This window comes from Dryobates pubescens, chromosome 28 (assembly GCF_014839835.1).
Source record: "Dryobates pubescens isolate bDryPub1 chromosome 28, bDryPub1.pri, whole genome shotgun sequence".
Classification (NCBI taxonomy): Eukaryota; Metazoa; Chordata; class Aves; order Piciformes; family Picidae; genus Dryobates; species Dryobates pubescens.
In genome coordinates this window covers 10,417,687-10,438,488 of record NC_071639.1, presented here as the reverse complement: position 1 = coordinate 10,438,488, position 20,802 = coordinate 10,417,687, and the positions used below count along the sequence as shown (strand labels likewise).

The following is a 20,802-nucleotide window of genomic DNA, read 5'->3' as shown; positions in this document are numbered from 1 at the left end:
ATCCTTTTTTCACTGCCATTCTCTAAAGATAACTTATTTCCTGTGTTCTGATAGACCACCTGACCACAAGAGCTGGAGAATATCCACACCATTCAGTAAATGTTTAGGGAAGCCTTAACTCTCAGTGTGCCCTACACCAGTCAGGTGCTATGGAGCAGAAAGCCACTCATAATAATGTTATCCAGCCATTATTTCACTTTAATAGTCCATTAGAACACTGCAGACACAAGCTCTCCTTCTGGTGTATCTGAAGTGCTTCACAACAAAGGAAGAACATGTCTCATAAGGTAAATGAAATCCCAAATCTATTCAGCAAAAGCAGCCAAGTCACTCTCCCTCTCTGTGTTTTCACCTTCCTGAAGCTTAAAGACCTGCTGTCACTGATTGGATTCCAAAGATGCTGTGAGATAATCAGGTAACTTTGGAAAAGTAACATAAAAAGTAGTAATATTACTATTGCTTTTACATACTTTGGTTTGAACTTAAAGAAGGCATCACCTTTGCAGCAGTGGCTTGAAGTCTGTATTCTCAACTGAATTAATACTTCACTGACCAACATTAAAGTACACATTTATTAATGCTATAGAAAGGTAACAGCAAGCCTCTGGAAGCTTCATCATTTGCTGTTTGCAACCTCAAGGACTATTGGTTTTATTTGCTAACTGCTTACTCCAAATCTTCAACATCAGAAAAATGTGTTGAAATTGATAGGGAAAGACCATTTTAGCTTTTGCAAGAGTCAGGACCATATAAACTGTAACTGACAGAGAAGTGAAACACAGCTAAGCACTGGAAGGAAAATACAGTGGTGACTCATGACACAATATTCAATCTATTTAGTTCATCTGCCTCCTGTGTTACCTAGTGTGTTGAAATTGGTTTGAAAATTGGCTGGTGATGAACTATGTGCATGTTCTAAATCCCCCACCATAAACAAAGCAAACATCAGGCATGACAATATAAAGCAAACTCATTTAGCTTGTTTCATAAATACCCCTAGTAGATAGCCAGCAGATAAACGAGCACTCCAAAAGATTCTAATTTTAGCCTGCTTCCATGGAAGTCTGATTTAAACAGACTCTGCGTCTATGTCATCCCATCCTTAGTTCTGAGAATTGCTCTTCAAGTATTACAGAGGTTAAAACAAACAAAGTCAGACCTGGAATGCTTTCATGGAAGTAAGAAGCTAGAAAGGAGAGACTTGATGCATGTCTGACTGAATGAAGGTAGTGTGAGCTCCACACACGCTGTACGAGTGTGAGTTACAGCCTCTCCAGTGGCTAAAATTAACTACACTGACAGAAAATAATAATAGAACTCACATCCCATTGGTATCAAACTTTTCCTAAAGTCCAATTAAATATTCATCATGCCTTTATAATATAAATTTGAATGTCTTGAAGTGCATAAGCTTTACACAAGTTCTGGACAGCAGTATACAACTTCTACTAAGGTAAAATAAGAACATACATGGAAGCTGAATAGGAAAATAAGCTACTCCTTAGTGATTAAACAGCAGAAACTCATGTATATAAAACACTTTTTTTAAAGGTCAAAAGTTAACACAGCAGAGAAATACACACATTGGCTGAAGTAATTACAACTTCTCTTGGAAAGATTTCAACCATGCATAGTTTTGTAAGACTATGAAGCTCTAAGTGTGTCCTAGAAAAGGTAACTTAAAAATAGCATCCATTCCTCTCATGGGCTCAAGCTATGTGCTAACTGTATTACCTTCTTTTCAATTAATCAAGGTAGAAAACCTGGATACAATTTAAATTACAAGCATCCAAGACCTTAGGAGTAGATACTGAAAAAACAATGTCCCTCTGAAGAGAAGGAACAGGAGAAGCTTGGTTCTGGGGCTATAAACATCTGAAAGTTTCAAGCAACTGAAATATAAAGTTCTGAGACTGAAGCAAGTTACCAGGAATTAAGAAAGGATGGGGCCTATAGTGTATGAGATGCTCAATGGCATCCACAGATTTTTAACCTTCCATCAGATGATGCTTTGACACTGAGGTCCAAGCAAAGGAATCTCACATTTACCTCACAGCATGAGCATATACAAGTAGTGATGACAGTGTAGACAATACATTATAGATTAATATATGTGGCACAGCCAGCGGTCTAAGAGCTTCACCAATTGACAGAGACTAGAAAAGTCATTGGGAAATTATTGGTGGATTCTACTATGAATTTTGGTAATGAAAGCAAACAAGAGTTATTAATCAATTGGTCAAAAGAAATCACAGAATTAACCAGGCTGGAAAAGACCTTTGAGATCATCAAGTCCAACCTATCATCACCCAACACCATCTAATCAACTAAACCATGGCACTAAGTGTCTCATGCAGTCTCTAAGGGGAGACCTTTTTGCTGTCTACAACTAGCTGAAGGATGGCTGAAGCCAGGAGGGAGTTGTTCTCTTCTCTCAAGCAACCAGCACCAGAACAAGAGGACACAGTCTCAAGCTGCACCAGGGGAAGTCTAGGCTGGAGGTGAGGAGAAAGTTCTTCACTGAGAGAGTTGTTAGCCATTGGAATGTGCTGCCCAGGGAGGCAGCGGAGTCCCCATCCCTGGAGGTGTTCAAGAGGGGACTGGACGTGGCACTCAGTACCATGGTTTAGTCATGAGGTCTGTGGTGACAGGTTGGACTTGATGATCTTTGAGGTCTCTTCCAACCTTGGTGATTCTGTGATTCTTTTTAAACACCTCCAGTGATGGTGACTCTACCACCTCCCTGGGCAGCCCATTCCAATGGCCAATCACTCTTTCCATGAAAATCTTCTTCCTAACATCCAGCCCAAAACCCCCCTGATACAAAAAGGGAAAAAAGAATCCCTGTACCTTAAACAATCCTTATTGCAACGTGATGAATGGCTTTGCATTGGTTTGTGAAACGTGACTTGAGAGGTGATGAAGGAAAATCCCTTGGTAGGCTAAATTATTATCGGTGAATATGTTTGCAGGCAAGGACAATACAATAAGTCTTCATCAATACCTGTCAAAAGGGTTTGCACTAGCATAGTTTTCTTCCTCTCTTGGCAATGATATCAACAGCTACATCAAATTATAAAGTATGCTGCTATCTATACTCCAATTTCAGATTGGAGCAGTCTAATCTTCAAGAATTAAAGGCAAAGTGAAAAAAAGAAACTCTTGCTCACCATAAAAGAACTTTTTAATAAGCTTAATTGGCACCATTACTTTTCCTCATTAGAAGAGGACAATCTTCTTTTTTTTCAGTATTACAAAATGAACAGAATAAGATAGCATCTTATATAGCTTCTTCATCTCTTGCCAAACATTTCCAGTGCAGAAGCTGAAAAACGTAATGGTTTTAATTAATCTGATGTTTGTTAAGTGATGAGCATTTACTCTCCTGATGGAAGCCAATAGGAGTTACTAAAGCTGAGCAGCTTGGAACAGAAGGATGATTCCCATACGTACAGACAATTTTTCCTAAGCAGCTCTAAGCTACCTACATCTGAAAACTCTCCCCTGTGAATCTACATCTCTCTAGTGACAGCACATCTAGAATTCCACAACTCAAATCCTCCTCAACTGACACCCACAGTAAACAGACTTATTTTGGCTTTATGGTAGTGCTTGGGGAGCTCATGGTGCTAAGCAGGAACAAAAATGTGCCGATCCCCTACTACAGGTTCTACCCCAAGGAGCTGGAAGGGCACAAGCTGTAAAGCACAGGAAATGCAAAACACGACACAACACAGACAGAATGACAAGTGGTTGTTATTACTGAAATGCAGTACAAAAACAAAAAAGTGGATTTTCAGGAGCTCTTTGAAGGAGGATAGTGAAGGATCTTTACGTACGTTAATTGGGAGGCTGTTCCATGTGTAGGAGGCAGCGTGGAAAAAGACACAAAGTTGGGAGTGAGCAAAAGAGACAAAAGGGGAATTAAGAGCGATGCTTGGGAAGTGCTGACAGTAAAGGAAATGAGGACCAAGGTTAAGCCAGAACCAAGAGTGCCTTGAACATGGCTAACTGTATGCAAGGGAGGAAAAAGAATTCCTGGCAAAGGTTTAAGAAGCAAGGAAACATGGGCAGTTATACAGGAAAGGAGAAATGATTTGTGCAGCATGTCCCATAGAAAAAGGAGAGTTAGGGAGTGGGAGAGCAGTTCACACCAAATAACTACTGTAACAAACATTTCAGGCTCACATACTAGAAAAAAAATTAACTTCCCTGAGATTTTGACCAGTACCCAGCCAGATGTGGGGAGTGGGAAGAACATCAGACTGCACTGATTCTTTGCCTACAGCTGTTAAGAGAGTGTAAAAAGCCCCCAAACTCCGTCCAGGGTAAAATCCACACGCCCAAAATAAATTCAAATGGAAAAAGCTTAGGAAAAAAGCTAGTTTAAATGTGCCATTAAGTATGGCAGTAAAATGTGGTTGCTGTGGTTGTTGTACAGAATGAGTGAACTCATTTGATGCACAAATAAATTCTGCCTACACAGGGTTTTAGCTGCTGCATTCCTACTCATCATCACTGTCACCAGTTGTGAGAAACACCCAAACGCAGTGCACACTGAACTCTGACGAAGGAAACTTCTAAAACACAAAGCTGCTCTCCCTAGAAGAGAAACCAGATTAAATATTTTGAAGCATATGAGGGGGGGAATGAAATACCATGTTCTGAGCCAGAAGTATCTTTTTGCATGGTCTAAGTTTTACTTTCCTTCCAGATGACAATTTTGTGTCATTTTATAAGTACACATTCGTCAGCTCGAGAGCCAAGTACTGAAAACCAGAGCAATGTGACCCTACCATCAGTAACAGCAACTTCCGTGTTTCTGAAGCCTTAAAAAGTAATCTTGGAATTAATATTCCCACTTCTTCTCCTTGCTGGTATTTTCAAAGGAATTCTGAACATATTGATGCCTATTAGTGTTTGGTACCTTTTGGGTTAGAAACACAAATGCTGGTCCAAGCAATTCGCATCCTATCAATAGATGTGGCACTTGAGTATTTGTCTCTGAGTCCAATTCATGATGGCATTGTTGTTCACCTCTACAACAGATTAAATCATATTTTGCTGTAAACTTGCAACCTGATTGCCAAGTCTCTACTCTTCCAGCCAGAGATAGTCCATCAATAGGCCAAATTAGCAATGCTTGCTTCTTTTCCCTATTTTCCTTTCACTCATACTGTCACAATTTCACTATCAACTAGGTGATCAGTGAGAGGTCTCAGTAAAGCAGTCCCTCTCCTTTTTGGTGTGTGTCATGTGTGTAAAACTGCAGGAAAAAGAAAACATTAAACACATTTCCAAACTCTATTTCAGAAGGTCTCAACTTAGGAATGCTTTCTTTGTCTCAAATTAAAGCTTGTGAGGAAATTACTTTAGCTACAAAATGAAATCTGACTTAAAAAACTAATTTCTACATAGCCTTTTGCAGGTTCTCCAATGTACAAGGAATAGGTTGTCAGTTTGATCCTTAAATACAGAGCAAAAGATTGATGCATCTCTGCTCTAGATGAAGGTATACAGCACACAGATGTTGGTTTGAACAAGCTCCTATTAAACTAAAACACTCAGGGAAACCTGTACTTACCCACAAATCATGTTCAGCATAATCAAACAGCAGCCAAACCTTCCTGTCACTGTGAGAAAGGAAAACCTTCTGCAATGCAATCACGTTGGGGTGCTTCAGCTCTCGTAAAAGCTGCAGAGGAACAGAGAAGCTTTTGTCACTTCTGTGCTTGTTAAGGAAAGCAAACACAACAGCAAAAAGCCCTGAAACAGGTCTTGGCACAAATAGCAAGTAAGTGATCTGAAAACAGGCCCTAGAAGAAAAGATGCTACTGATTCAGCACAGTCCTCAAGCTGTCAAAATCAGGACACACACAGAGCCCCTGTGGCACAGGTTGCTCTTCTGACAGCACAGTTGACCATCCCTGCCTTCAGCTGCCCTCCTCTGTCCCACACTCAGGACATAGCTGCCCATCGCACCTATTCATTTCACTCGCCCTCAGCTTCTAGCTTAAAATAAAGTTATTTCACATAAACATAGGAGTTCTCTTATGAAAAGTGAACATCAGGATTTAAGGAGGTCAGAATGAAGGTTGTGCAGCTGGTCCAGCTCTCTGTGTGAACAAAGCAGCTCTTGATCACCACATGATTACTGTATTATCAACAACTTGCTTTTGCACTGGATTCCTGTCTCAAAGGCCACGGGGTGGTTGCCTCAGAATGTGAGGGTGTTTTCAAAGAAGCTGACCCAAATCATTTTTCTAATGACTGTTTCAACTGCTGTCCTGTAATCCAGAAATAAACCAAAGCTTATTTACTGCTTGCCAGAAAGAAAACTAGGTCTCATGACTAATTATACAGCACATTAAAGCTGTTTGAAGTCATCCTTCTGCCAGACTAAATCAGACTCAGGTGGTGTTGGGAAGTGGTACTCCCAAAAATACCATTTCCATGGAATCACTTTTTTTCCCCTTCCAACTGCAGTCACAAGAATGATTGATCACTCCTGTTTTATCTGAAAATTGCTTGCATCTGTAGCACCAGTATATAAATTGCCAAGAATCAATTTAATGGTGAAATAGTAAATGAAGCAGGATGCAAGGCACACTTTAGAGAAATGAACCTTCCCTTTTGTTTCACCTTAGAGAAAAAGAGTCAAGACATTTATTTTGGGGGAGAAAAAAAAAAGGGGAGGGGGGGGGGGAACCATTTAAAATTACATCATACAGATATCTGTCAAGATAAGAAATCTTCTAAGGAATATCACAACTGCTTAAATCCATCCCAGTTTCCCAGCAAATAAAGCAATTTTGATTTCATTTTCTATCATGCAGGAAGGGGGTTCTTCTTTTTGTTTCTTCCTCTCTCTTTCCCTAGCGCTAAGCATTTCTAGCTCCCTCATGAACTGCCCAGCAGTCATGCCCAAGTATCACTGAGGAGATAGAGACACTTCCAACAGTAAGTCCCTCCCAACCCCTACCCTTCTGGGATACTGCAACAAGCTAAAAATGTGTTAAAACCTAAGTCCAAGCAGACTCTCCTCTTCCCTCCAATTCTCCTGTACAAGCACTGAATTTTCATCAGTTTTATCCCAAGCAGTCCTTCATACTGAAACACACCTCCAAGCCTGCACTACACATCCTTCAACCCTCCTCTTCACACTTCCGCCTCTTTAACGCACACAGCCCTCAAACTGTGAGGGCTCCAAGTTCCCACACGAGAGAGATAAAGTAAGTTTTAAAACCTAAATAAATAAAAGACATTGAACAGAATCTAGCCAGCGAATTGCCAAATGTCAGGAAAGGAAGAGGACAAAACCCTGCCCCACCCTCCTCCTAAGACAAGGATTAAGAAGCTATTTATTCTACAAATATTTTCATTTCAGGAGCTGAAAAGGGTCTGGCATTTCTAAATAACATTATTCTGCTGAAACAAAAGCTTGGCAAAAAAAGAGCTTTCAAAAGTGCTACATTTTAAGCAATATAAAGGAATAGAAAGTAGGGTAACTGCATTTTCCATTCTGGAGGTTCTGAGCAAAGAGGAAATTCAGCTTTAGCCTTTTTCTTGACAAATGCAGGCAGAAACACAATCATTACTTTGGGGTTTGGGTTTTCTTCCCCCCATTTCTTAGTTCCCAACATGGTATACGCCATGGGACAGATGTTTAAAGAGAAAGAAAGAAAGATCTAGTGTACAGTAACTTCCAAACCAAGAAATTTGTGGATTTTCAATACAACTACATAAGGAAATGCCAAGGTTAAGATCATACAGTACCAACTTCACTCCAGGGCACATACTAAATAGGTAATTCATTTTCATGCCTTTTCTATAAAATACATCTGAATTATGATTGAATTCCAGCATCTTCCTACCTGAAACCTCATTTGCTCTAGGATGATAAAATCCTATGCTCTCATCTTCTCCTTTATTCTGCTCTGTAAGACCCCACCTCAAATAGTGCATCCAGTTCTGGTGTCCCCAGCACAAGGACACAGAGCTGTTGGAGCGAGTCCAGAGGAGGCCACGAAGATGATCCAAGGACTGGAGCACCTTTGCTATGAGGATAGGCTGAGGGAGCTGGGGGTGTGCAACCTAGAGAAGGCTCCAAGGGAACGTTACAGCTGCCTTCCAGTACCTGAAAGGCTCCTACAGGAAGGCTGGTGAGGGGCTTTTTTGGGTGTCTAGAAGAAGGACAAGGGGAATGGTTGGAAGCTGAGGGAGAGCAGGTTTAGGCTGGATCTTGGGAAGTTCTTCAGTACAAGGGTGGTGAGACTCTGGAATAGGCTGCCTAGGGAGGTTGTGGATGCCTCCTCCCTGGGGTGTTCAAGGCCAGGCTGGATGAGGCTTTGAGCAGCTGAGTTAAGATGCATCCCTGCCCATGGTGGGGTTGGAGATGATCTCTGAGCTCCATTCCAACCTAAGCCATTCTGTGTTTCTGTTGAACACAGCTCTGTCAGTTTGGGCAGTCTGACAAGGTTTAACAAAAACCATTTCCCTTCCAATTGAAAGTTACAGAGAAGTTTAAGCTCTGTCTCTTCCAGAGATTTTTCTCCTTTTTAGCCTGCAATAAAACAACATTCATTCATTCAGAGAACACCAACTACATTGTAGAGGCCTATAGAAACTAACCTGCTAAAAAGCAACATGGAACGTCTGTCATTTCTCAAGACTTCAGGATACCTTGAATTCACTTTTTGGGCGACTCTTAACCTCAAGCTATAACAGACTGGTCTTTACAGTGGGGCAGGGGGAACAACACTCTAGGCTTAGATCCCTTAAAAATTCAGAAGCATCACCACAGAATTCCACAAACCTCCACATTCCATCTGGGATTCTTAACTGCAACTAGTTTGTTCTTGCAGTGCTCATTCTAATACTTCTGCCTTTTTCTGATTTCCTGGCCACTGTTACCACCTTGCTCTTGCACTGTATCTCACAGGGAATAAACAGTGACAGCAACTGAGGTTTTCCAAAATCCTTGTAGAAAGGAAACTACCAAACCTAGACAACCACTCTCATCTATTGTGCATTTCTCAGTGTAGGTTTTCCTATCACAAAGAATTCAGAAAGATAAATATTATATGAAGGAAGAGGAAGATTGTTTTAGCAAGAGACTGGCCAAAAAGTATGCTTCTCCAACCTCAACATCATTAATTACGGCACCACAGAGATGCATCTCTCAAGAGGCAATAAATTCCCAGCTTATGCAAGGGACTGGTCTGGGCAGTGACTGCAAAGCTATTCTGAAAAGAATCCCCATAGAAAAGATTTTTACAACCTGCTTTCCCCTCCTTGTTCATCATGCTTACTTATTATCTCCTCTAATTAATGTTTTGATTACTGTTGCAAGTCACATTCTCATTCCTGTGCCTCTCTTCCATACATTACAAACTACACAACACAAATTTTAATACAAGGTATCTGACAGCCACCATGAAAATAAAATCTGGACCTTGAGAAAACTTCTATCCAGTAACTTCTTGTATCCTACTAGGGCTCAGTTGTGGGACAAGGTCTCTCTAATATATTTACCAGTGAGGGGACCGAGGGCGCTCTCAGTAAGTCTGCAGATGATGCTAAGCTAGGAGGGAGCATTGGTGTGACAGCTCAATAATCAAAGCACTCCCACCGAGTGGCAAACCTGGCTTCAGCCTTCTCCCACTGCTCTGACCTGCTGAATGGAATGGGCATAGTGCCTGAAAGGACAGAGCTCAAGCACATAAGATATCATGACAATATTCCATGTAAATAGAGGTGACTCTCTGCAGCCTGAAGGAAGGTACCCAGCCCTGGAAAGAGCCCAGAAATGGCATACATCATGAAACTTAAATCCTACACAGCTTTTCAAGTGTGCATGCTGACTATTATGAATCCATCTACAGAATTTAGCCCTACCTCTGCTTTGGAAAGGACCTGGAGTATTATTCAAGGGCAGCAAATAAGCTGCTACTGAGTAGTGCCACATCCAAGTCCTCAACTTGCATATAATTATTTCTCCAATGCAAAAATACACAGGAAGATAAATCAAGTGTTATAATTAGGCAACAGCCTAACAATAATTTAGAATTTCCAATAGCATATTGAAAAGGCATTCTTCTCATAATACAAAGTATTAATCCAACACTCTCCTGGTATTCAAAATTGTTTGGGAAAAAAACAATGATGGCTGTCAGGGGTTAGGGCTGGGCTGGCCACTAAACGAGTGGCAGATGCTCTCTATTAAGCTCTCTCCTTCCCCAAAGGGATGAGAAATGGAGTAAAGGAGAGAGACATCAACTGGAAAAGAAAACTAAAGCTTTTAATGAAAACAATAACAATAAAATAGAATATATACAAATAGATTCAAAACCAATATTGAACCAAACACCCCTGATGGCAATTACAGCATCACCACTGATGCTGTGGCAGGCACTGGAGAGGTCCTAGACTGGACTCAACAGCACACACAGGAACTAGGTTCAGGAATTCAGGCAGAATGGACAGAGCCTTTCTTGGATGCTGGCCACTGAAGAGGACAACTTGACTCTCATGACTCCTCAGTGTTGTACTGAGTATGACATGTATGGACTGGAATCCCTTGTTGGTCAGTTTAGGGTCACCTGTCCTGTCCTCTCCTCCCTGTAGCTGTGACCTTTCACTCTGCATCCCCAATGCAGTACACATAACCTAGCAGTGACCTTGGTCTGCACCCCAACCCTTGGTGCTAACTACAAACATCAGGGTTATCACTGCTAGAGGCAGACCCTGTCTGCAGAAATGTATCATTTACTTTGGAAAGTGCAGTTACTGAGAAGAGCCTGAGCTGAAAAGCAAAAGCACCAAACAGATCTTGTTCGGCTCTAACTCAAAGCAGGACAATGACTTCACTTTGTATCCACTGGTTGTATGCTGGATCTGCTATCAGCCACCCTGCAGTGAGCCTGAAGCCAGAAGGAAGTCCACACTCCGCAAAACTCCAAAGAAATGAAATCAAGTGCCTGTGCCTGACACCACTGGCTGACCCAGGAACACAAACAGCCTAACACAATTCTGCTAGGTCCCATTTCCATGATGTTGAACCACAGAAATGGTAGACTTTTTCAGAAAGAATAATACAATCTTGCAGATCACACAGCACATCCTCCGTGACCTTAGCATGGGACATAAAGGGTATATACTTCAGCATCTCCAAGTTAAAAGGGGGAAAATAAATAAATCCCTCATACAGTTAGAGCAAAAGAAAAAAAGCAAAAACTAGTGACTGTCCTTCATATGATCTCTTTCTACTTAGTCCAGACTGGGAGGCAGGAGTTTAGATACATAATTTATAGTTGAAGTCTTCTTTAAATGGAAAATTAAATCAATTCAGAGATATGAACTCAAAACATATTAAACACATTAAAGCTCTGTTCCTTATGGGAATCAAGTTAGAGCTGCTTTAGTTCTGAATGACAGCATCCATTAAAGTTTGATGTACTTCACCCAATCTGCTTTAATGTCTTACCCTCTAGTTAACAACCTAACAGACAAACCTATAGCTGCAAGTAAAAACTGATTCCAATACCTTGCTGGAAGTCAGAAACGTGCCTGCAGACTGGGGAAGAGGATGAGAGTCTTTTGGGGTTCTTAACATCCTTTCATTAACTTGGGTCTGTTCAAATAGCAAACATTTTGCACATAGTTTTACAATTGGGTTTCTTGCATACTGTTTCCTTTAAGAATCTTCCTCTCTCAAAGCTTTTACTCCAGAATTATAGAAGTAATTGGTCTGTTGACAGCTATTCACAACAAATTCAGCCTTTCACTCTGGAAGCACAAGGATAGAATGTTCTTAAGTGTTCATTACAAAATTACCTGTTAAATTTGCTCTGCTTTTGCTCAAAGGTTTTCACTTTTTACCCCAATTTTCTGCAATCCTTTGAGCCACACATTAGACAAACCTAATGTGTGAAGCAAGCTAAAACAAGATGTTCATTGGCCATCTCCCAAGTCATTAAACGCCTACCACAAGATTCCTCTCATACTCTCAGGATCAGGCTGCAACTGGATTTAAAGAAGAAAGTCAGTTGGTACTCCAAATGCTGCTGTTTCCTCATTCTTCTATTAAATATCAAAAAATCCTTCAACAAGGCAATGAATGTAGCAAAAGCAGCACTTCCCCCAGTAAGGACTGATGCAGCTCAGGAAGGCTCAAAAAGTGGTTAGATGTAATTCACAAAATTTGGTGAGCAAAGAGACAGAAACATAAATGAAGTAGCCAGGTGGGGGGGTGGTCCCTTCTCCCAGGCAACCAGCACCACAACAAGAGGGCACAGTCTCAAGCTGCACCAGGGGAGGTTTAGGCTGGATGTTAGGAAGAAGTTCTTCACAGAAAGAGAGATTGGCCATTGGAATGTGCTGCCCAGGGAGGTGGTGGAGTCACCATCACTGGAGGTGTTTAGGAAGAGACTGGATGGGGTGCTTGGTGCCATGGTTTAGTTGATGAGATGGTGTTGGGTGATAGGTTGGACTCAATGATCTCAAAGGTCTTTTCCAACCTGGTTAATTCTATTCTATTCTAAAGGAGGGATGGTAAATATGCCACCAGTTTTGTAGGAGAGGTTTTCAAACAGTAAGTAATAAAATGAAGAAACCAGTGACTAGTAGAAAGTAGTAACCTGTTAGCATTTACCACCACAAGGGACTAGGCATAGAGTGTTTCTGCATTTAATTCTCCACTGAATAGAACTTTTACTGCAAGCAGATGGGTACTGAACTGACTTTCTGCCCAAGGCAGCAAAAGCCATGTGGCTCTACATACACTCATGTTAGACCTTCTTCCTGAGAACTAAGTGCAGATATTGTCCCACAAATTATGCAGAATTGAGTAATTGGAAGTCACTCTCAAGACCTGCAGCAGAACTCTTCCAGATTTGGTGTATCTCATTAAGCATGCAATTAGTGGTAGCAAGTAATATTTTTATAGTCCCAGCCAAAATGACAGAGTTCATTTACATGCATCTCCCTTGTGGAAAAACAACTGCCTAGAGAAAAAGAAATACCTTATTAAGAAGCTACAATATTTTCTTTCACATTTATGCCATCACCCACCTCGAAGAAGCCCTGGGACTACAGCAAGCCTCCTGCAAGTTTGTTGCTCCTAACTTTGCCAAACTAATTGTTTGGGCTGAGATTTTCCAGTCTGAGCACTGATGAACATCTGATTGTTCACACAAAGCAAAAGGCAAATAGAGAAAATGTGAAGGAGGAAGAGATGCAGAGAAAAGTGTCCAACACAGCCAACACCCCTCCTAACCTTGGCAAGAGGTCCAGAGGCCCGACAGCTCTCTGGCAAAAGTGCCCTCCTCTTCTCCTTTAAGCTTTAGTTGCCATGAAAGTGAGGTCAGTTAAGACAGCAGGGTAATGTCCGTGTCATGAGCAGAAGGTCAGAAAGCAGAAAACAAGGCATAAGGAAACAGAACCATTGCAGAGAAAAGAGGCACAAAGAAGGAGCTTCTAAGGACAGAAAATGGGAAAGCATAGTACCTGTCAAATTCTTTTATCCTCTCTGCACGACCTTCAGGAATCAAATCAGTCAGATTTGTATCAAAAAGGAAGGCAGGAAAAGAGGAGAGCTCAAAGAGTATGTCAAGGGTGGTAAAAAGAACCTGGGACTGGTGACATGTGATACAATTAAACTGTAAAACCAGAAAACTCTCCTGAAAGCAGGCGAAAAATCTGCTGATGGTCAGATTTCACTACAAGCAGCATACAGAAGAAGAAGTAAAATTAGGAAACATTGCTGCTGACAGACTGTGGTCAAATAGGGAAGCACCAGGAGAATCAGAAAGTGTATCAAGGAAAGAAAAGCAAGGAGGAAGAAGAAAGTACGAGAAGTCACAGATACTTACACACCAGGCATTGTAAGGAAGTCTAAGCAACAGAATACGAAGGATGCTACACAATGAAGAAACTACACAACCAAAAAATAGGCTTAGAATAGGAATTAGAGACAAGGGCATTTAAGAAGGACAACAAATGAGCAGCTCTGTTAGTGAACACAAACACTGAAGTGGTGCTGTCCCTGGCTGAGAGGGCAAAGACAAGCTAACACCTACAGCTAAGTGACAAGGTGCATCGACCGCACTAAATTACAAATGATGAACGGGAAGAGCTCACAGAAGAAGAGCCAGGAGGCAGTCAGAGGAAGAACAGCAGCCAAAAGATTAGAAGTTACATGCAAAGTAGCCTTGTAAAAAAAGGATTAAAAAAACCCCCACCAAACAAAAAAAAACCCCAACCACAAATAGTATTTTTTCCCTACTCGACCAGCGAATGCTTTACAATGGTTATTGAAATAACTGAATGTAGTAAGACATTTTGTCCCAATCAACATGTCCCTGCTATACAATAGGATAATTCAGCCAAATAATCCAAGAAGTGCAACATGCACTTTGTTTCCACTCATTATGACATTTTCCACAGTTAGATAAAAATCAAAACAGTGTGTCCTTTATCGGAGTCAATAAAAAGAGAGTAGGTCAACGGCTCTTCCTTTATCCTATTATTGCCAAGGCAGAAAAACATGTTTTTGCAATGCCCTACCTAAAAACATAGAATAGATCTTTTGTATTTGGCAAGAAGCATGGAAAAGTTCAGGGAAGAAGCTAGATGTTTTGTTAAATGCATAAGGGTATGGCTTAGCTTTGCTAAGGACCCACAAACAGTAGCCTGAGAATCCAGGCCTAATGTCCTCTCTTCTTACTTAATACTCAACATCAGATTTTAGCCTGAATTTATAAAGCCACTTCCCTCAACATCTCTTATAATAGCCAAGAGCATGTCACAGAATCATAGGATGGCTTAGGTTGGAAGGCACCTTAAAAGATCATCTAGTCCAACCTCCCCACCTTGTGCAGGGACACCTCTCACCTCAACTCAGACACTCAAAGCTTCATTGAACATGGCTTTGAACACTCCCGGGGAGGAGGCACCCACAACCTCCCTAGGGCAACCTACTCCAGTCCCACCACCTTGTCCTGTGCTGTAAAGGCTGCAACAATCTCCCAGGAAGACAAAGCCAAATCCATAAGCAAAAAAACCCAAACACTTTAACTCATACATGAAGTTACCTCAGCATAATCCTTCATAAAAACACAGCACACCGCTGAGTGCTTGGGCAGCTCTCCTTGTTCTACACTGTCCCCTTCAGCTCTCTTCTTTTTCTTGGCACTGTCACCACCTGCTATCCCACTACACATAAGCTAGGTCCCCACTTAAGTGGCACATGGTGGGGTTTCAGGTATAGATGTGTCCATATGGCTTTCCTTTGCCCCAGCTTTTCACGGCACTGTCCCCCATCTGAGTAGCTGTGTCTGGATTTTGCCCCCCTAAATCAATGACTCAATCCACCAAATCCCAGAACAGACTTACATTATTTGGAAAAAGCCCTCAGAGTCTCTCATTCCACCAGGAGCACCCTTTTAGCCCATTGCCTTCAGATTTTTAGGTCTTTTAAATGAACAAAATAAATGAACACGGTATGACACAGATTTGAGAGAGCAAGGGGCATGATGGAGCATGAAAGAGACATTACAAAGCCCAAATAAAAGGACTAAATTATACTGAACAAAATGCAATGATAAATGGAAGTGTGAAAAGGCACACTGATGAGTGCTATTTTATAACCCACCCCCCCACCCCCCAATATTGTTTAAAAACCTCATTCAGGAAAAGCCATGCAAGGAAGATTCCCTCATTTGCATTTTCTTTACTATTCATAGCATCTGAATTGGACTGCATGCAACAACAGAGCAATTAGTTTAAATACTGCCAATATTCTCACTGGTGATAATTGGTTGCTTCTTGCAAGAACATCTGTTCCATCTTTCCTAAGAAATGAAGTACAGACCCTGTTACCTAGACAACAGAATCCTTCTGAGCATCACGCACTATAAAAGGGCAATATCAACCCAAGTCACACTTCATTTTCCTTCTCCCCACTGCTCCCTTATCATTAATGCAACTCAGGGCCTTGACTTCTTAAGCCCATATTTGTAAGACCACAAACTCAACCCACTTCCACATCCATTAAAAGCAACAGCTGTGCTACTGCCCTTTGGCCAGGCAACAGTCACTTTGAGCCTTCGTATCTGGCCAGTTTCCACTGCTGTGACTTGCCAAGATGCCAAGCAGAGAATGCTGCACTTTATCAGTACTCTGAGAGCAATGTTTTATCAGATCTTGAAATCTCAGCTCAGTCCCCCTGAATGTGCTGCAGAAACAGTCACCTTCACCACCAAGGCCTTGGATTAGCAGAGCTATTCAAGTGCTCACGGGACACCAGCCCTTACTAGTGCTCCCAAGCCAAAGTAAGGAGAATAGCAGCAGATTTCACCTTCAGAAGGTGCCCTTTGTTGCTTTAGTAAATTGGCCACATTTTTATAAATAGTGATCAAATAAACTAAAAAGAAGTGCATTAGATGGCAAATTCCTCTGTGTGCTTTAGTGGCATGGATTTATTTTCTTTTTTCCTGTGTGCATGGGATGGAGGACCAACAAACATGGAAGCTCAACTGATGTGTGAAATGTAGATTAAGCACTCAGAAAGGAAAACAGAGCTCAGTGGGGCAGAATAAGCCACAAAACAATCACCACCACTCAGCCATCACCCTAAATTCACCTCACTTCATCTCCTTTGTGACAATACCCTAAACCAACTTTAGCTTCTTCACTTTCTTCCCCGCTTCTTGGCTGGAAGAAGAGGAGCAGCCCTATCTGTCCTCAAATATGCTCTAGCTGTCCCTGCTAGGGGGGGAAGCTTCTGTAGGAAAACCCCTGTAGTTTTTATGCAGTTGGTCTTGCACAAGCAATTGCAACCATGCCCTGGGTGTGTGCTTCAAGTCAGTCAGTGTGAGTCAATAGCGCCAGAATATGCCACCAAGAAGAGGAGAAAAGGCTATTAAACCAAAATAGAAGCAATCAGTTCACCACAGACCACACAAGAGAACTGAACATTTGAGGACTCCACTAATGCAAACATGACTGCTACTTCTCTGGGAATGCTCTGACAAGTTCTATTTCCACTAGCATGCAGAACAACACAGAAATAATTAGATGAACAACTGATAAGCGAGTAGATGGCATTCTGAGCACTAACTGGAGTAACCAGGACCATTAAATTTAACCACAGAAGATAAGCATGGGGTTGTTTTGCTTTGCAGAGTCTGCATTTTCAGAGGGGATTTCAAGGCCACTTAATTTGGTAAGACAGAAATGGAATTGTTTAAAGGAAGGCTTCGATAGCAGCACCTTTATAGCAGCACCTCTGGAGCAGTGTCTCTCAGGAATAAGATAACATTTGAAATAATCCCAGTGGGACAAGGATATAGATCTGTTTTTCAGGCCCATCTGTGTTGGAAAAAAAAATAATCCATGAATCCTCTAAGTAATGAAGAAAGAAAATAAGAGCTTGGAAATGGTCTGGATTTGAGATGCCTAGAAGGAGGAAATATCCATCTGGCCCCAGACCAAAAAAAAGCTGAACAATGAAAATAGCTGAAAATGAGGAGAACTTAAAATCACAGTCTAATTCCTTATATAGGCTACAAGGTTTTGAGCAAGATCAGTGAATTTCAGATGTGGAACACTACAACAAACAATTCAGTAGCAGTAAAATATTTTTACAGGCCACAAGCATAATAAATACTCAGTGATAGAATGTAAAGCTAGAGGATCACCCACCCTCAGCACAATAAAACAGACTAGATAAACCTGGGCAAGAATAAGGTCATTCATACAAAACAATCACATGGCAAAAAAGAAGGAACAATTACTAGAGCAAAGATACTAAGGCAGATGAGGATACCAAACAAATACTGGAGCTTGGTCAGAGACAGATCATTCATCAGAGCAAGAAGCTTTTCTGGAGTAGAAACTCAGAGAAGTCAAATCAAAATGGATCTCAGACAGAGCTAGTGGCAAGGAAACCATTGTACTGCTTGTAAATATTAAAAGCATCTGGAGATAAAGGGAGAAGAAAGCAAGGAAAATAATACAAAAGGCAACTGAGGTGAAAAAGAAACTAATCTAATGAGGGAGTGAAAACACGGCAAGACAATGAGAGTTGAGAAACAAACTCCGCAGGGGCTGTGGGGTGGGATAAATTCATTAGCACAGAAAGAACAGGCAGAGGCTTCCTCAAATGTCTTCAAGAACTGGCAGCAGATCTCACATTTCCTAACTGTCTATAACCAAAATTATTCTACTGATAGCTCCTTTCAATATGCTGTTCACATACTCAAAACACTGATGACTTTTTCCCACAGCACAGTCTGTCAGGACTACCCTAACTGCAGTATCCTTGGGTGGCTGCATACGAAAAAGCTCAAGGCCAAGAATACTGAGCACATGCATTTGCATACAGTTTAGTACATGAGCTCTGTGTGCAAAGATGAAGTTTCAAATTCTGCATTTAGAAAGCAGTGGTGTGGTAAAAGCAGTGCTCCCCTTTCCCTTCCTCCTCTGCACGCTCCTTGATGTTGTTGTCAAATATCTGAAGGAGGTAGCTGCAGCCAGACAATAGAACTGATTAGCTGCTTCAGATGATGCTCTACTTTCCTTACAATTACTTGACAAAAAAATTATACTTCAGGCTGTGAGACTTATTTTCAGGAACATTTCAGTGCATTTACAGGCTGATAAGAAGTCAACTTAATTGATCAAAACAAAAGTTGCTTTTCATTCCACTGATTTACAACTTGTGTACGTTTTATTTTATGAAGCTGATTGTTCTTTCAGATACCATGAAATACAAAAAAGGCAGGGGGGGGGGGGTGGGAAAAAAAAGTCCACATAACTCTTTTGAAGAATAACCCAAGTAGGAATTTAAGTACTCCCTTAAACAAAAAGGATTTAAATTACACAGATTATACAAGATTAGGCCATGTAACACAGAGCGCTCCTATTCTTCCTATGGCATGCAAAACATGAGTTGTCATGTAGCTGAATCAAAAAAACAACCTCCTTCCAGCTGATTCACACTTAAAAAATCATGCTGCACATACTTCCAGCCAACACATGCCTTAACTCTCTAATAAAAATCCCTTCAGAAAATACCTTTTCCACCCCCCCAGCTTGTTTCACTACCTGCAGCTATTGAAAGAGGGAGCGGAGTTTCAAAGTTTCCAAAAACAAATCTCCCCATCTTTTCTAATTAGGTGGTAGAAAATTTATGGGCAGACTTTACACTGCCAAATATCCTACACATTTGTATTATCTTGGCAAGGGAAAAGAAATTCAGACATTCAAAAGGAATCTCCTACAGCAAATGTACTCAGGGACATGGACTTTATTAAGCCTTGTTTTACCCAACCTGGCCTTAAGCAAAGCCAGAGGCCAAGGTCAGAAACCTCTTTTTCCACATAGCAATAAATACTGCAAGCTGCTGTGACAGCCATGGTCACATATCAATAGATCCAAAGCAGAGGACCTGTACCTATTATGAAATTCTATGTAACTGTACTTGAAGTGAGCCAATGGTATTACAAATCTTCAAAGTGTTTTACTAATACTGAAAAGTTATCATTACTCCTGTAGAGCTGCTCTTTCCTGCACTCCTAAGTGATGCAGACAGGTCAAACAGGTTCTAAGGCCAGCCTGGTCCACAGGCTCAAATCAAGTAGCTTCACACTGAGTTGATTTGACTAAGAAGCTCCCGACCAGGGAGGTGACATTGGAAGTGACATGCAGCACCTGACAGAAGGAAAAGCAAGTAAGCTGCTCCAGCTCCACCAGCAAGGCTCAACCCCTTGGGCGTCCCCGTGCCAGGCTGCCAGCAGCACTGCTTGAGCAGCACACAGCAAAGGCACAAAGTGTTTCAAGGCAGTGACGGTAAGTCTAGCTGGACCTCCCTGGCTCAGCTTCAACATCACACCACCACAGATCCCCAAAGACAGGAGGAGGGAGACACAGCCCCAGAAGAGTTGCCTGTGCACAAAGGAAGGGGAGAACATAAATAGTGAGCCACAGCCTTGCTCAAGCCAGCTGACAAACACCAAAAGGTTACACAAACCTATCATTTAACCTGGGAGGCTTCTAAAAACCTTGCCCACCCTCAGAAACTGAGGATGCCAAAATATTTGTACCCTCTAGCTCTTTGTAACACACATTGCATTAATAGGCAAAAGGCCTCAGAATAATTTGTGCATGCTACATTGTTCAAAAGAGCTTTCAGTAACTCATTTAACATTACAGTCTGAATTATTTTAGCCTGTACCCATAAATGCAACTATGAACACAAAGGCCAACTAATGCTCCCACCAGCGTCCCACAGTGTGCTGGCATTGTTTCAAGGTCTCCCAGAAGGAGCAGCCTTTAGCAGCTTCACTAAGGACTAGCACACACAGGCACAGGATGTGGCAACTGAAATGGTTGCGTCCCAGACCCAGCACTCACCCAGGGCACTCCTTAAAGCAAGGCTAGGAGAGAAATGCTGCTGGTTTCTGGCTCTACTACTCCAATTTAAATCACCTCTAATAGCTTAGGCTAATTATTTTTTCTAACAGAAAAAGACTACTGAGCTATAAAATGAAACAAAAACTAACCCTGATATAGAAAAATGAAACAATATTTAGAGTTGAAAAGTTGAAAGTAAGTAATCATCACTTGCCCCAGGAATTACTGCCTTTATGATGTTTTCACTGACATAAGCCTCCTTCCAGGAAAAGCTCACACTAATAATGGTAAAAGAGGCTTTATGTTTTTCAAAGTTCTAAGCAAAAACAGACCAATTTGATCTGTAATGACAGAAGAGAGGGGAAGTTGTTTGGGTTTTTTTCCCCT

The 20,802-nt window shown here is 41.4% G+C and overlaps 1 protein-coding gene across 1 annotated transcript in view; it reads right to left on the bottom strand.

Moving 5' to 3' along the window:
* The window catches only part of CDK19 (cyclin dependent kinase 19), an 83,222-nt gene that overhangs the window by 46,003 nt on the left and 16,417 nt on the right, over positions 1 to 20,802 (bottom strand). Inside the window, exon 3 of the mRNA XM_054174006.1 lies at positions 5,585 to 5,695. Within this exon, the coding sequence (XP_054029981.1) occupies positions 5,585 to 5,695 (111 nt within the window). The remainder of the gene's footprint in view (positions 1 to 5,584; positions 5,696 to 20,802) is intronic.